The sequence below is a fragment of the Nicotiana tabacum genome, chromosome 16 (assembly GCF_000715075.1).
Source record: "Nicotiana tabacum cultivar K326 chromosome 16, ASM71507v2, whole genome shotgun sequence".
Lineage (NCBI taxonomy): Eukaryota > Viridiplantae > Streptophyta > Magnoliopsida > Solanales > Solanaceae > Nicotiana > Nicotiana tabacum.
The window spans coordinates 141598465-141612288 of record NC_134095.1 but is presented as its reverse complement, the minus strand read 5'-3'; the positions used below and the strand labels follow the sequence as shown (position 1 = coordinate 141612288).

At 38.8% G+C, this 13824-nt stretch overlaps 1 protein-coding gene across 3 annotated transcripts; it reads left to right on the top strand.

Annotated features, from left to right (window-relative positions):
- Nucleotides 1–4922: 4922 nt before the first annotated feature.
- Nucleotides 4923–12845, top strand: LOC107832200 (histidine kinase CRE1). Of its 3 annotated transcripts, none has more exons than XM_016660014.2 (12): nt 4931–5941; nt 6423–6656; nt 6754–6923; nt 7796–8014; nt 8113–8299; nt 8395–8446; nt 8565–8794; nt 9000–9098; nt 9404–9779; nt 9960–10107; nt 10846–11334; nt 12192–12553. In XM_016660014.2, the coding sequence occupies exons 1-12, from the start codon at nt 5609–5611 to the stop codon at nt 12451–12453; spliced, it is 2799 nt and encodes a 932-aa protein (XP_016515500.2). In that variant the 5' UTR covers nt 4931–5608; the 3' UTR covers nt 12454–12553. The 3 variants fall into 3 exon arrangements, with proteins under 3 accessions (XP_016515499.2, XP_016515500.2, XP_016515501.2); XM_016660015.2 differs by adding an exon at nt 6147–6233 and having other exon boundaries at nt 5801–5941; nt 9404–10107; nt 12192–12845; XM_016660013.2 differs by having other exon boundaries at nt 4923–5941; nt 9404–10107; nt 12192–12845.
- The last annotated feature ends 979 nt before the right edge of the window (nt 12846–13824 follow it).

Below are 13824 nucleotides of genomic sequence, written 5' to 3'. Positions count from 1 at the left end.
TCTACCTTCTTATCGTTTTCCTCGATCTTCTTTTCCCCTATCTCAATTCGTTTTGTCGATTCTTCAAGCATTTTTATGAAAGCAGGATTGCTCTCCGATTCCTTCTCATTCGATTTCCTAGAAGCCGATTCGACCCTATGTACAACTTCCTAGGATGGCTCGAGTTCGACCCTGCTAGGTGTTTGGTTCTGATTTTGGAGTTGGGCTATTGCTGCTTGTTGGGCCTGCAACATTTTGAAGATCACCTGCAGGCTGATCCCACCTTCTTCGCCGCTATGTGCATTCTGAGTAGTTGATGGGGTACCCCCACGAATGTTGATTTCGCGATCGATGGCCAAATTTCCATTGATGGCTACATGCGAACTGACGTCAATTGGATTTATAGCCGGAATTCCATCGAGACCAGCAGGGGGTACAATATTTCCTGGTGCAATGTTCTCAATTTCGCTATGCTGGCTAAGATCATTATCAATGTATTGAAGTGCTGACTGAGAGTTTGACATTTTTTAATTCTGTAATCAAAGATACTTCAAAGAACAAGTGTGAAATAGTATGTGTTACGAAAACTTGTACCAGGTAATCACTATTATTCTTAGCCCCACGGTGGGCGCCACCACTGCATCAGCATTGGCCTTGGTTGCTTCGACCTCCGATGTGGCCGCTTCGAGCTCTGTGACCAGCTTCTCTCGATCGAAAATTGCTGAACCCAACTGAGACTAGAGCTCCTCGATTTTCTTAGCTAGTACCAAGGTTTTCTCTTTCATGCTTCAGAGTTAGATTTCAGCCGAGGCCAATTGGGCCCGGGCAGTCTCCTTTTCCGAGGCAAGGTGATCTATATCCTTTTCTGAGGCAAGGCGATCTATATTCTTCTTCCATTCTTCGGCCTCAGTCTTTACAGTTTCTACCTCTTCACGGAGCTGCCCGATTATATCAATCTTTTGTTGGACCTACGTGTTCAGATCGTTAGTCACTGTGCCCGATTCGTTTCAGTAACTTCAAAGATTCTGTTTACCTACTCGAACAGATCGACATGCTCTTTTTGGGCCATCTCTAAATTAGCTCGAAGGCTCTTAACTTCCACTTCTCTTTGCTCACTGAGAAGTTTGAAGGCATCCTTCTTCTCGGTGAGTCCCCGGATCTAAGCCTCATACCGGTTCAACTCCTCTCGGGATCGGATGAAGGCCTCATAGTGAAGTACTGAAGCCTGCAAAACACAGAAAAAGAAATTATATAAAAAGAATAAGTGAAGAACTTGAAATTGTCAAAGAAATTTAAGGGTACCAAATTCAACACCTGTTGAGCTTCATTGAACAGGCAGGGCATCTCCACTTCGTCCGTCTTAGCCTGGTCCTCTTCAGTTACCAAACATCGAAGGTAACTAGCCACCCCTATAGGGGTAGAAAGGACTCAAGTATCCTCCGGGACCGTTATGACAATTGATCGCTTGCGCCCGGGATCAACACTTAGAGCTGGAAACTGATTGATCAGTTTAAGGCACGAGGAAGCCTCGCTCGAGCTCTTCCTCGGTACTTCCAAATCACCAAGGCCAGTGACATCCTCTAGTCCGACAAAGTAACTACGGAAAGGGTCCTCTGCTTCATGGGCCCCTTCACTGTGGTTAGTCTCCACCGCCTGAGCTTCCTTGATCATTGACTCAGTAAACGAAGGGAATCTCCGATATCTATCACTCCAAGTAAATCTTCTGGGAAATTGCCTTCATCTCATGGAGCCTCGAGCATGGTTTCTACATTAGTATCAAACCGCCTCCTCGATAACTTTCTCACCTCGAGTTGAAGCGTCTTCAGCTCTTTCTGGCTCGGGGACTCCGACTGAGGTTTCCCCCTAGACCTTGTCAAGTCGAGGCAGAGCAGTTTCAGCTCCCACCAGCTTAGTAGTTCCTTGAATCTTGGTGCTAGCTCGCACACGGGCCACCATTCCGGAGTCTTCTTCTTCTTCTTCAGCCTCATCCCTTAGCTGTTGGACTGACTCTAAAGATAGAGGGATGATGTTCCCCTTTGGTTTACAGTGTGTTTTCTTTTTAGGTTTCTGCCCCTCGTGGAATTCGAAGCCTTTTTCCTCTTCTTCTCCCTCATCGGCTTCGAGACAGATGGTAGGAGAAAGATTTCTTCATCACCAGACGGGGGCCTCATCGCAACATCCTTCCCGAGACCTACAAAAGAAAGGAAATGAGTAAGCTCGGGAAAATATTCGAACAATGGTCAAATCATTAAGTCAGGAAGAAAAATTTACCATGACTACTAGCCTCCCATCAACCCTTCAACAAATCGCGCCATGAGAGCTCAGCATGTGTCGACTGCGATATTAGGCTCCTAACCCAGTTATCGAGTTGGGGAACCGCACCCGGCATCCAAGCAGCGGTTGTATCAGGTAAACCACTGATAAGAAAGGGTGAAAAATAAAGATAATAAACAGAAATTAAGGAAAGAATTATACTTATGATTCATATTCCATTTCTCAGGAAATAACATACTCTTGGCCGGGATCAAGTCCGAGGTCCTCACTCGAACAAATCGGCTCATCCAGCCCCAGTCTTTGTCATCATCTATGCTAAAACAAAGTGCCCTTTGTGGCCCGACGTTGAAACTTTATTAGTCCTTATCGATAGAGTCGGGGACTATACAAGCATATGAGGTGGTCGAAGGTAAAGAGAAGCCCGTCGACTTTGCTTACGAAGAAACGAAGTAATATCACTATCCTCCAGAAAGAGGGATGAATCTGACCAAGGGTCACCACGTACTTCTTGCAGAAATCTATGATAATCGGATCCAAAGGACTCAACGTGAAGGGATAAGTGTAAACACTTAAAAAACCTTCCACGTGAGTGGTGATTGACTCTTTTGGAGCAGGCACCGCCACATGTTTCTTACCCCAGATATAATATTTTTTAACCTGGAAGAGGAGGTTATCGGGTATCGAACAAATATATCTCCATACGGGTTCATATCGGCCCGGTACGGAGGAAGTTTTTCCAATTTTGAAATCAAAATCGACGACACACCCTTTGGGAAAAAACTCTTCAGGGCGTGGCTCCGCCACAGGTTCCTTACCGGCCGGCTGTGACAATGAAACAGTCTCCTTTTATGGAACAGTTTTTGAAGTCTTAGTCATTTTACTTTTATGAATGAAGAAGAATGGAAACCGAGAAGAAGCACTTGATATTTTTAGATGAAACAGGCGAAGAATCACCAGAAATCTCAAACTACAAAGCTTTGAGGAAGAAAGAGGATTTTGAAGATTAGCGCAAAGAAGATTCGAAAGTAAAGTTTGAACAATAAAGAAGGAGGATAATTATAATTTCTCAATGACGGTTCAAAACCAGTAATTGCCGACTGTCGATTGACGCGCATTAAATGCCTGAGAAATTGTACCGACAAGACATTTCGGTTATCTCTGCTGCTTACGTTGTGATATATCAAGGTGGAGATCGAGGGCTCAAATCATTTCTTTTCATTACTCTCCAAAAAACAAGGGGACTATCTGTATACGGTCAAAATTGGGCTTGCTTTTTTTGTATGATTAATCGAGACCGAGGCGTGGTAGGCCAAGGTTCGACCTCATGTCATACCGGACCGTGACACGAACTTAGATTGCTAAGCTCGTGACTCAGGGATCAATCGAGATCGAGACAAGCCAAGATCGAGACCGAACCAAATAACGGAAAGCCAAGATATCCGTGATCGGGTGAGGGTCACGTCAGAAATCTCAGTACGTATCAAAAAGGGGCCAATTAATCAACTAATCATGGGATTTCTTACTGTATTTAGGATTGTATTAAGGGTAGGACTTTCCTACTATATAAAGGGGCTCTGATCAATTGTAAAGGGATCACATTCATGTTAAAAAACAATATACTGTCTTTCTCTTAAGCTCTCAATACTCTGTTATTCTGTTCATATTTTTCAGTGAAATACTTGTTCGATTCGAAGGTGATCTAGCTCGAGGATCAAAGATATACATTTCCTTTGGGTTGCTTTATCTAATTGTAGTTAATTTCGATATCACTTTGCGTTTTTTCTCAGTTTATGCCAAGTAAAATCAAGTGTCCTTAAAACCACAATATAAATTCAATTGTTATCCGTTTTTAGGGTAAACAAGAATATAATGAAAACTAGTCCAAAGTATATCTAATAACTTCAATTAGTTTAGATCTAAGACACATTTCTTTTGTCCCATTTTATATGATTTTTTTGTATACTTAAAAGATATGCCACCTTTCTATATTTGAAAATAAGTTATACTTCTTTTATTTTATTATTAATTACATATTGGATTCGTTTCAATTTAGATGTTATATTTCGCTTATCAAAACTCAAACTATGTGAAATTTAACCATTATTTTAAAATAATTTTTTTAATCATATTGACATAGAAAAATACAACTTATAGTACTTTTCATAAAGCTTTTGAATATTTGAATTTTAATTTTAAAATAATGAGTTGAATTAATTCAAATTTTACTTCAAAGTTTAGTCAAAGTGACTCTCGCTAAGCAAAATGAGTCATCTAATTTGAAATAGAGGAGTATTTTTTGTAAATATTTTAATGACATATTTTATAATTATAAAAATGTCAAGACACAATTAATACCACAAAATTCAAAACCGTAGATACATTTTTTCTTAAATTTGTGCTACATAAAATTAATGAATTAGTAGTTGTTATTGTTATATATCAGTTACTTAAATCCATTCACTTGTTATAGTATTTCAGTTGTCTGTTTTAATATTGAAAATGAAGGTCTTCTATACTCTTCCCTTTTCTCTTTTTGGTTAATTTCTTTTGTTTGTTTGTGCTTAGTTGGTCTTGCTACTGCCTACTGCTATTCTCTTGTTTCTTTGAGTTCAGTTGGACTGTAATATTTTATATTTTATGTTGTATATTAAATAGAACAGCAAAACATTGAGAACATGTTCTTCATTTTCTAGATTCTTCAACTTAACACCACGCTTGCATTGAACCAAGGTAGACAAAAAAAGCACATGGTTAGATTGGAATGCTATCATCATTTTTTATTCCATATATCCAAATCCCCATTGAAGTAAAAAAAGAAAAAAAAAAGACAGACATAGTAGTAGTGTTGAGTTCTTGGAATTTGGGATTTTTGTTCATCTTTTTAGGACTGCAGTCAAACCATGCTTTGTTTCTTCCATGAGGTGGGAATTATTATGAGAAAATAGAAAAAAATTCTATCTTTTTCTTGGGTTTCTCTTCTTTCCATTCTCATGAAAGTGTATGTGTCAGGAGAGAGAAAGAGGAGTGAGGGGGTGTGGTGTGGTGTGGTGGGGGTTGGGGGAAATGATTTGTTTGTTCATTTTTCTTGGTGGGTTTTTTGCCTTTTTACAGTATCTGATAATTTGATCACACAAATCAATGATCTTTAACACATTTGTTATGAAAAAAATTGCTTTTTCCTATGATTCAAAAAGTTAGAGCTTCAAAAAACTGCTTGTCCTTTTGCAGAAAGCAATGATTTTTAGCTCATTTCTTTAAATGGGGTTGTTCTCTTGTATCTTTTCTGGTTTCTAACTGATAGATAAATTGGTAAAGTTTTGAAAGTACAAGAAGATTTTTTGTAGTGTTTGTGGTGATGGGTGATAAAATGCAAAACCACCACATGTTATCTGTGAAGGAGAATGAGCAATTTGACTCAAAGAGAAAGCACAGATTTGTGCCTTCTCAGTGTTTGCTTCCAAAACTTTTTGCTTTTTGGATTATTTGTTGTATGGTTTTTAGCATTTTTGTATACTTTTCTATGGATGCTAATCAGAAGGAGAAGAGAAAAGAAGGGTTAGTGAGTATGTGTGATCAAAGGGCAAGAATGTTACAAGATCAATTCAGTGTTAGTGTTAACCATGTTCATGCCCTTGCTATTCTTGTCTCAACTTTCCATTATGAGAAGAATCCATCTGCAATTGATCAGGTTTGTGCTCCTCAGCGGTCTTAGTTTTTCTCATTCTTGGAGTGAAAAAAGTTCTGAAATTTATTGATTTAATGAGAATAATTTGATTCTTGTTTGAAATAGACATTACCCTCCGTACCCTCCACAGACCCAACTTGTTGTTGTTTGGTCTTGGTGTATTGCTTCATATGAATATTTTTTTTGGTTTGGTTCAATCTTTTAACAGCCTTGGCGTAACCGTTAAAGTTGTTGCCGTGTGACCAAGAGGTCACAGGTTCGAGCCATGGAAATAGCTTACGTTCATTTCTGCAAGGTAAGGCGGCATACAATAGACCTTTGTGGTCCGGCCGCGCATAGCGAGAGCTTAGTGCACCGGTTCAATCTTTTAACAGTGACAAGAACAAGTACCTCTTAATCCTAAACTAATTAGTGTAAGCTATATGAATTCTTAATATTTGTTTTGCTCCATTTTGGACTCTGATTCTCTTTACTAATAATGCAGAAAACCTTTGCTGAGTACACTGCTAGAACAGCATTTGAGAGGCCACTATTAAGTGGGGTGGCATATGCAGAGAGAGTTTTACATTCAGAGAGGGAAGAATTTGAGAGACAACATGGATGGACTATTAAAACAATGGAAAGAGAGGCTTCACCTATCAGAGATGAGTATTCTCCAGTTATATTTTCTCAAGAAACTGTGTCCTACATAGAATCACTTGACATGATGTCAGGAGAGGTAATTGAATTAGTTTCAAAACTTATATGGAATTTTAACTTCTTGTTGGTTCTTCTAGCTTATATTGTTGGACTTGTTCTTTTGTTGGTTTATTCAGGAGGACCGTGAAAATATCATGAGAGCTAGGGCCAGCGGGAAGGCAGTTCTTACGAGTCCCTTCCGGCTTCTGGGTTCTCATCACCTTGGTGTTGTTTTGACATTCCCTGTTTACAAATCCAAGCTTCCGCAAAACCCGACTGAGCATGAACGTGTTGAAGCCACTGCAGGGTAAGCTTGTGCCAATGACGTTTTCTGTTTGGATGTGTTCTCGCGTGCTCGGTAGTTTCAAGATATTTGGTTGTCATCTTTTTGCTTTAAAAGCTTTTCGTGGTCAAATAGGGCCTAATTCCAGTCATCATTTTTAGTCTTAAACTTAGCATTTTTTGTTTCTTCTGCTTCTCGCTCCCACAAACCGGTTAATGGAAATATATGTAGCTTAGTTTAAATTCTTAAGGATCTATAGGCGCAGGCCTATTCGCCGTGCTAGCCACATAAAAGGGACTATTCATTTTATTCCTTGGGGGTGTATGTGGAGCATACTGTGGAAGTGTACGAACTTGGTATTGGGACTTGAATATGTCAAAGTTGGAAAAGAAAGCAAGGAAGAAGCTCCAGGTGCCCTTCGTGGCTGGCTCGTGTCGCAAGAAGGCCTAGCATGGGCACCGGGCTGGCCTCGCGTCGCGAGGGCCCTTGTTCTGGATAAAGAATTCCCCAGTCCCTTTACAGAAAACTCTCTATATCGCAAGCGCCAACCCTTCTCGCGATGTTCTCACGATGGCCAAGCGTCGCGAGGGCCACTGGGTTTGGTCCATCGTGAGGGCCACTGGATCTGGTCTAATAAGAGGAGCTCGCTTCTTCTCAAGTGGATCTTTCTGTGCCTATATTATCTACTTATTCTCATTTTATATTAATCTTCACAATCAAAGGAGGAGCTAATGTTTGTTGAATAGATTGTTGATTAAGATACAGGCTTAGTTATATCTAATGTTTTAGCACATCTCATGATAATGAATACTTGTTACCAAACTCCTGCTTGTCTTCTAAATTTTTGTTTTCCACGTCTCTGAAATTGAAGCTATCATATGCTTAACTGAAAGCAGGTATCTTGGTGGAGCCTTTGATGTTGAATCTCTCGTTGAGTGTCTACTTGGGCAACTTGCTGCAAATCATCCGATTATTGTAAATGTCTATGATGTTACAAACTCTTCTGATCCTCTAATCATGTACGGACACCAGAACCCAAATGGTGATCCCACACTTAAGCATGTTAGCAAGCTTGATTTCGGTGATCCGTTTCGTAAGCATGAGATGATTTGTAGGTAAGTGCTCATCCTTCCTTGACTTGGTAGCAATTGCGCCATGTAAGAAAACTTAAACTTTGACGACGTGGATCCTTAATATGTTTGTGCATTTGCAGGTATCTTCATGAGGCTCCTATATCTCGGGGAGCAGTGACCACTGCAGTATTTATTTTTATCATCTTCCTCTTAATTGGCTACACGGGTTACAAATCCGCAAGCCACATTAATAAAGTAGAGGATGATTTCCATAAAATGCAGGAACTAAAGGTTCAAGCTGAAGCAGCTGATGTTGCTAAATCCCAGGTTCTTTTAATATATTTTCCACGTTTTGAGATTCTTTATTACGTTGCGTTGATCTTTGGGAGGTTGACATGCATTTTTTTGGTTGCAAAACACAGTTCTTGGCTACTGTTTCACATGAAATAAGAACTCCAATGAATGGGATCCTAGGTATGGTATGGTGCTATTTCTAATACTGATATGCAAACTTATCTCAAGATTCTCAACAGCAATTTAATTAATTACACTACTTACCTCTTAAACTCCATCTGTTTCATTGTGACTTCAGGAATGCTTGCTCTGCTCCTAGATACAAATCTGAATTCAACTCAAAGAGATTATGCTCAAACTGCTCAGGCTTGTGGAAAATCACTGATAACATTGATAAATGAAGTGCTTGATCGGGCCAAAATTGAAGCTGGCAAGTTAGAACTTGAGGCAGTTCCATTTGACCTTCGCTCGATACTAGATGATGTTCTTTCTTTATTCTCTGATGAGTCCAGGCGCAAAGGAGTTGAGGTAGGTAATTGAAGATTTAAAATATCCTTTCTTCTCATAACGAAGTAATTTTATTGCTGTTGTCCATTAGTTTATGCATATAAATATTCATGTTCTAATTTCTTGCGCTTGTTCTGTTTTCTCTGCTTCCACAATCTGTTGCCTCTGGATTTCAATTGCCCACGGTGCTTCTTCCTTACACTGCACGATTTCTTGGGAACTGAAGTTGGCCGTCTTTGTTTCTGATAAAGTTCCTGAAATTGTTATGGGGGATCCAGGAAGATTCAGACAAGTGATAACAAATCTGGTTGGCAATTCGGTCAAAGTAAGTAAAACAGCCAATCTTCTCTCATCCCTGGACCATAAGCACTAGTGCCTCCTTGAACTTTCTCAGAAGCTGAGAAGTAGAAAGAAAGGAAGGGTAAATAGAAACGAGGCAAAATAGAGAAATGGAGAAATAAATTAAAATATTTGCCTTTAATTGGTGGAATGAGAAAGTGATAAGAAAATAAGATTTACCTTCTTTGTACAGAAAAGCAGGCTGAAGAGAGATAGATATTCTTCTGTTTTATGAGCAATTTGTGTTTGCTTCAATTGTTATGATAACGGATATTTTTTTTGCTTTGACAGTTCACTGAACAAGGGCATATATTTGTTCAAGTTCATCTGGCTGAACAAACAAAAGATGGTGCGAAAAAAGATACCTGCTTGGATGGAGTATCTGAAAATGTAATTTCTCCTAGTGGTTATCATTATGAAACCTTAAGTGGTTATGAAGTTGCTGACAGTCAGAATACTTGGGACACCTACAAGCATATAGTTGCTAGCAATGGTTCGTATTATGAATCTGCAAGTAAGGTGGCGAATGATGATCACTCTCAGAATGTCACTCTAATGTTTTGTGTTGAGGATACGGGGATTGGGATCCCTTTCAAAGCACAAGATCGAGTTTTCACTCCATTTATGCAGGCAGACAGTTCAACCTCTAGAAACTATGGAGGAACAGGTATTGGATTAAGCATTAGCAAATGTCTTGTTGAGCTGATGGGTGGTCAAATAAGTTTCATTAGCCGTCCCCAGATTGGAAGCACATTTTCTTTCACCGTTAACTTCCTAAGATGTGAGAAATATTCTGTTGGCGATCTGAAAAAACCTCATTATGATGATTTGCCTACTTCATTTAAAGGACTGAATGCTATTATTGTTGATGGAAAGCCTGTAAGAGCCGCTGTAACAGGATACCATCTGAAAAGACTTGGTATTCGGGCGGAAGTTGTCAGTAGCATCAAGAAAGTAGCTGCTACTTTTGGGAGAAATGGTTCTTTTGTTTCCAAGTAAGTTTTTCATCCTTTGTCGAACAAGCGATTCAGAACTGCAAGCAACTATTAGACTATTACTTAGATTAATCGTACCTCGACGCCGTCAAGGACATATTACTATTATTGTTGATATCTTAGACCGAGTCTACGCTAATGCTTTTGACCATTGTAGGCCCTCTATGATCTTGTTTAGTGAAAATGGAATTTTATTTACTGGGTTTATATTGATCAACAAGAAAAGGAGAAAAAGGAGGTCCAATTTCCACATAATTAATAACAAAAGACATTTGTTTCAGGAACGATAAATACTGGGGTTTGATTTTCTTTCTGTTTCACCAATTAAAGTAAATGTGTTCGCTTATCGAAGTTTTCAGAAACGTATTTACTATTATTATTTCATTCTTGTTATTCTGCATACTTTCCCTGCCAACTATTTTAACCTAAAGTATGTTGTTGAATAAGGCAACATAGAGGAAGATATCTGAATGTGGAAATATATTCAAATCTGTCATTTCTCAAATGATGATCTTTGTAATGCCAATAGAATACCAGAGTTTTCTTATTCAGTTCCCTGCATGAGGATTTGAGGAGCGCTTAGCTAGATGTTTAAATTTATTGGAGAATAGCCTAAACAAAGATGAAGCTATTCCCTCAAAGGAAAAAACAACGAACTGAATAGTCCAGAAATGTTACATGGGATATGTGATTTTGACTGAATGCATTAATTAAATAAACATTTGTATCTTGCCTCAGTGACAGGAAGCTGGACATGATTTTGGTCGAGAAGGACTTGTGGATATCTGAAGATGTTGACTTAAATTCACACTTGCCATGCATCAAACCAAATGGACACGTGTACAAGTCACCAAAGATGATCCTCCTGGCAACTAATATCACCAACACTGAAGATGAAATGGCTAAAGCCGTAGGTTTTGCGGTGATAATGAAACCTCTTAGAGCAAGTATGATGGCTGCATGCCTTAAGCAGCTAATTGGAATGGGCAACAAGAGCCAGGGAAAAGATATGTTCAATGGATCTTCCCTTCGTGGCCTATTGTGTGGTAAGAAAATTTTGGTGGTAGATGATAATAGAGTAAATCGCAGGGTTGCTGCTGGTGCGCTCAAAAAATTTGGGGCTGACGTAGAGTGTGCTGAAAGTGGGAAAGCTGCTCTTTCATTGCTTCAGTTACCACACAATTTTGATGCTTGCTTTATGGATATTCAGATGCCAGAAATGGATGGGTATGTGCTACACTTATGGTTTGTCCTTATCTAGCGATGTTCTTCATAGTGGTTCCACTTAAATTCAGTTTGTTTGCTATTTTTATTACTTTGCACTCTGTGTCTCACAGTAAAATCTCTTCTGAACTGACAAAAGAGAAGCTCTTGATAGTCAGTAATGCCTCAAGGAAAAGGTTTGGCCTATTATTTTGTGATGCTTACGTCAAGAGTTTGGGCATAATAATCCGGGAGACAATTGTTTGATTGAGTCCAAGTTGGAAACTCAGATTATTTCCATGGGCTTAAAACTAAAATCAGCATAATAGGTTTTTACCCTACCTCGGATGGTTGCTATCATTTGAGAGTTCCAAAATCTAGGAATACCCCCGCAAAACACGCTCTCGGTCTTTGCCTGGGAACCTTCACGGTGTAGTATGTTATTTAACCAGAAATTTGGTGCTCTTTGTTGTGCACATAGCAACAGAGATGATCAATATGTGTACATAGTCCACGCCTAGCGTCTACATCTGCTTAGCTACTTTATCTGTCACAGCTCTATAAACTTCTTAGAAACTTGTGCTAGTGTATGGCTCATTCTGCCTCCTTGCCGAGACAGTGATGTCGATTACTTTTAACTTGAAAGGGAAATGCTATTTCATTCATTTGTATACCTCTTTGTTCAAAACTACAATTTGGGTGTTGAAATTCAGTGAAATTCAAACTGCATTTCCAGTAGGAAAACAGGTTTTACTAAATGAAAAGATTGTTCTAGGACAATGTGCTTTTGTACCAAGGGTAAAAGAAGAGTAACTGAACGCTGAACTTTCAGAGAAATAAAAGAACAAAGGTCTAAGTACATAATTCTTTTGAAATTGCAGGTTTGAGGCTACACGTCTAATTCGGGATCTAGAGGGCGTCACAAATGAACAACTAAATGGAGGATTGAACTGTGATGGAGCTACAAAAATGCGCAGGTGGCACATGCCAATATTGGCCATGACCGCGGATGTAATTCATGCCACATTAGAGAAATGCCTCAAGTGTGGGATGGATGGTTACGTCTCAAAACCATTCGAAGAAGAGAATCTTTATCAAGCTGTATCCAAGTTCTTTGAATCCAAGCCTAACTCGGACCAGTAGCTAAATTCCGATTCTACCAATTCTAGCACCTCTCGATCGGCTGAAATGAACCACCAGCAAATTTTCAGCATTCTGCTGGTGCATTCTTGTTGACTTCTTATATACGGATGCAGGGGGGGCTTACCACAGCTCCTGAAGGTCCTTATTAGCCCGATCACACGTTTAGCAAGTGACTAGCTTCTAACCTATATTAGATCTTGACATGATTAGCTTCTTAAGTATATGTTTTTGTATATTGCAATAGATCTTCCATCCTCTCCTTGTATGTACATTTAGAAGGGAAGAATAGGTCAAAGTTGTATAATCTTGATAGCTTTCTATGGTTTCCTTTTGATATTTTCCGACTGAGAAGCACCAATTCATCAATTTATATATAACTATTTTCACTTGAAGCCTTAGTATTTTTCATCTACACTTTAGTTACAGCTTTTGTAGCCTCAAGGGCCAGTGCATGCTGCACCAAAACACAGGGATTTCCTACAGTTTTAGTTCATCTGTGTTCAATTCTGAGATTTATGACAGTATATATATACCAAAATTTGTGCTCTTTTTATTGTACATTCGTCAGGACATGAAAAAGATTGTCTCAGATAGGCTCAATTACTACTAGTTGGGAGCAGTGACGGAGCCAAAATTTTTACAAAAGCTATTCAAATTGTAAAGAGGTAAACACACGAAGAAACGAAGGGGATTCAACCTTTACTATATATACATAAAATTATTTTAACCTTGTATATATAATGTATTTTTCCGGCGAAAAGGGCTCGGCTGATTCCCTTCCGCCCCCGGTTGGGAGAAGCTAATAAATATAAAAATTAATAAATATAAATGTAGTTCCATCGAGTTCAACGGCGCCCAATATTTTTACATGGAGGATAAATATTTTTACATGGAGGATAAATATATATGTAAAAAATTACAAAATTTTGACAAATATAAGTTTGAACCAATGGCTGCAAATGTGCAATAGACTTAGTGGTGAGAGTGTAAATACTGAACATATCAAATTCAAATTCGGAAGATTACAAAAATTTGACAAATATAAGTTCTTAACCAATATCTGCAAATGTGCAACGGATTTAGTGGCTAGAACATAAATATTGTACTTATTCAAATTCAGAATCTGCCTTAGGACATTGACTCCACAACAACAACAACAACATTCCATGTATTTTCACAAGTGAGATTTGAGAAGGGTAGGATGTACGCAGCCTTACCCCTACCCTTGAAGGACAGAGAAGCTATTTTCAAGAGACCCTCGGCTAAAGAGAAGATGTAAGAAACACTGATAGCAAGTAATAACAATACAAGATACTTAAAAAACTAAATCCAAGATAACAAAGGGGAAGATGAAAGAAGTACTTATCACAA

Excerpts from the sequence above, each read along its gene's own strand:
- LOC107832200 (XM_016660013.2), top strand. The coding sequence starts at position 5,609 with ATGGGTGATAAAATGCAAAACCACCACATGTTATCTGTGAAGGAGAAT. Across the intron at positions 5,942-6,422 it reads ATCCATCTGCAATTGATCAG|AAAACCTTTGCTGAGTACAC; the intron begins GTTTGTGCTCCT and ends CTAATAATGCAG. Across the intron at positions 10,108-10,845 it reads AATGGTTCTTTTGTTTCCAA|TGACAGGAAGCTGGACATGA; the intron begins GTAAGTTTTTCA and ends ATCTTGCCTCAG.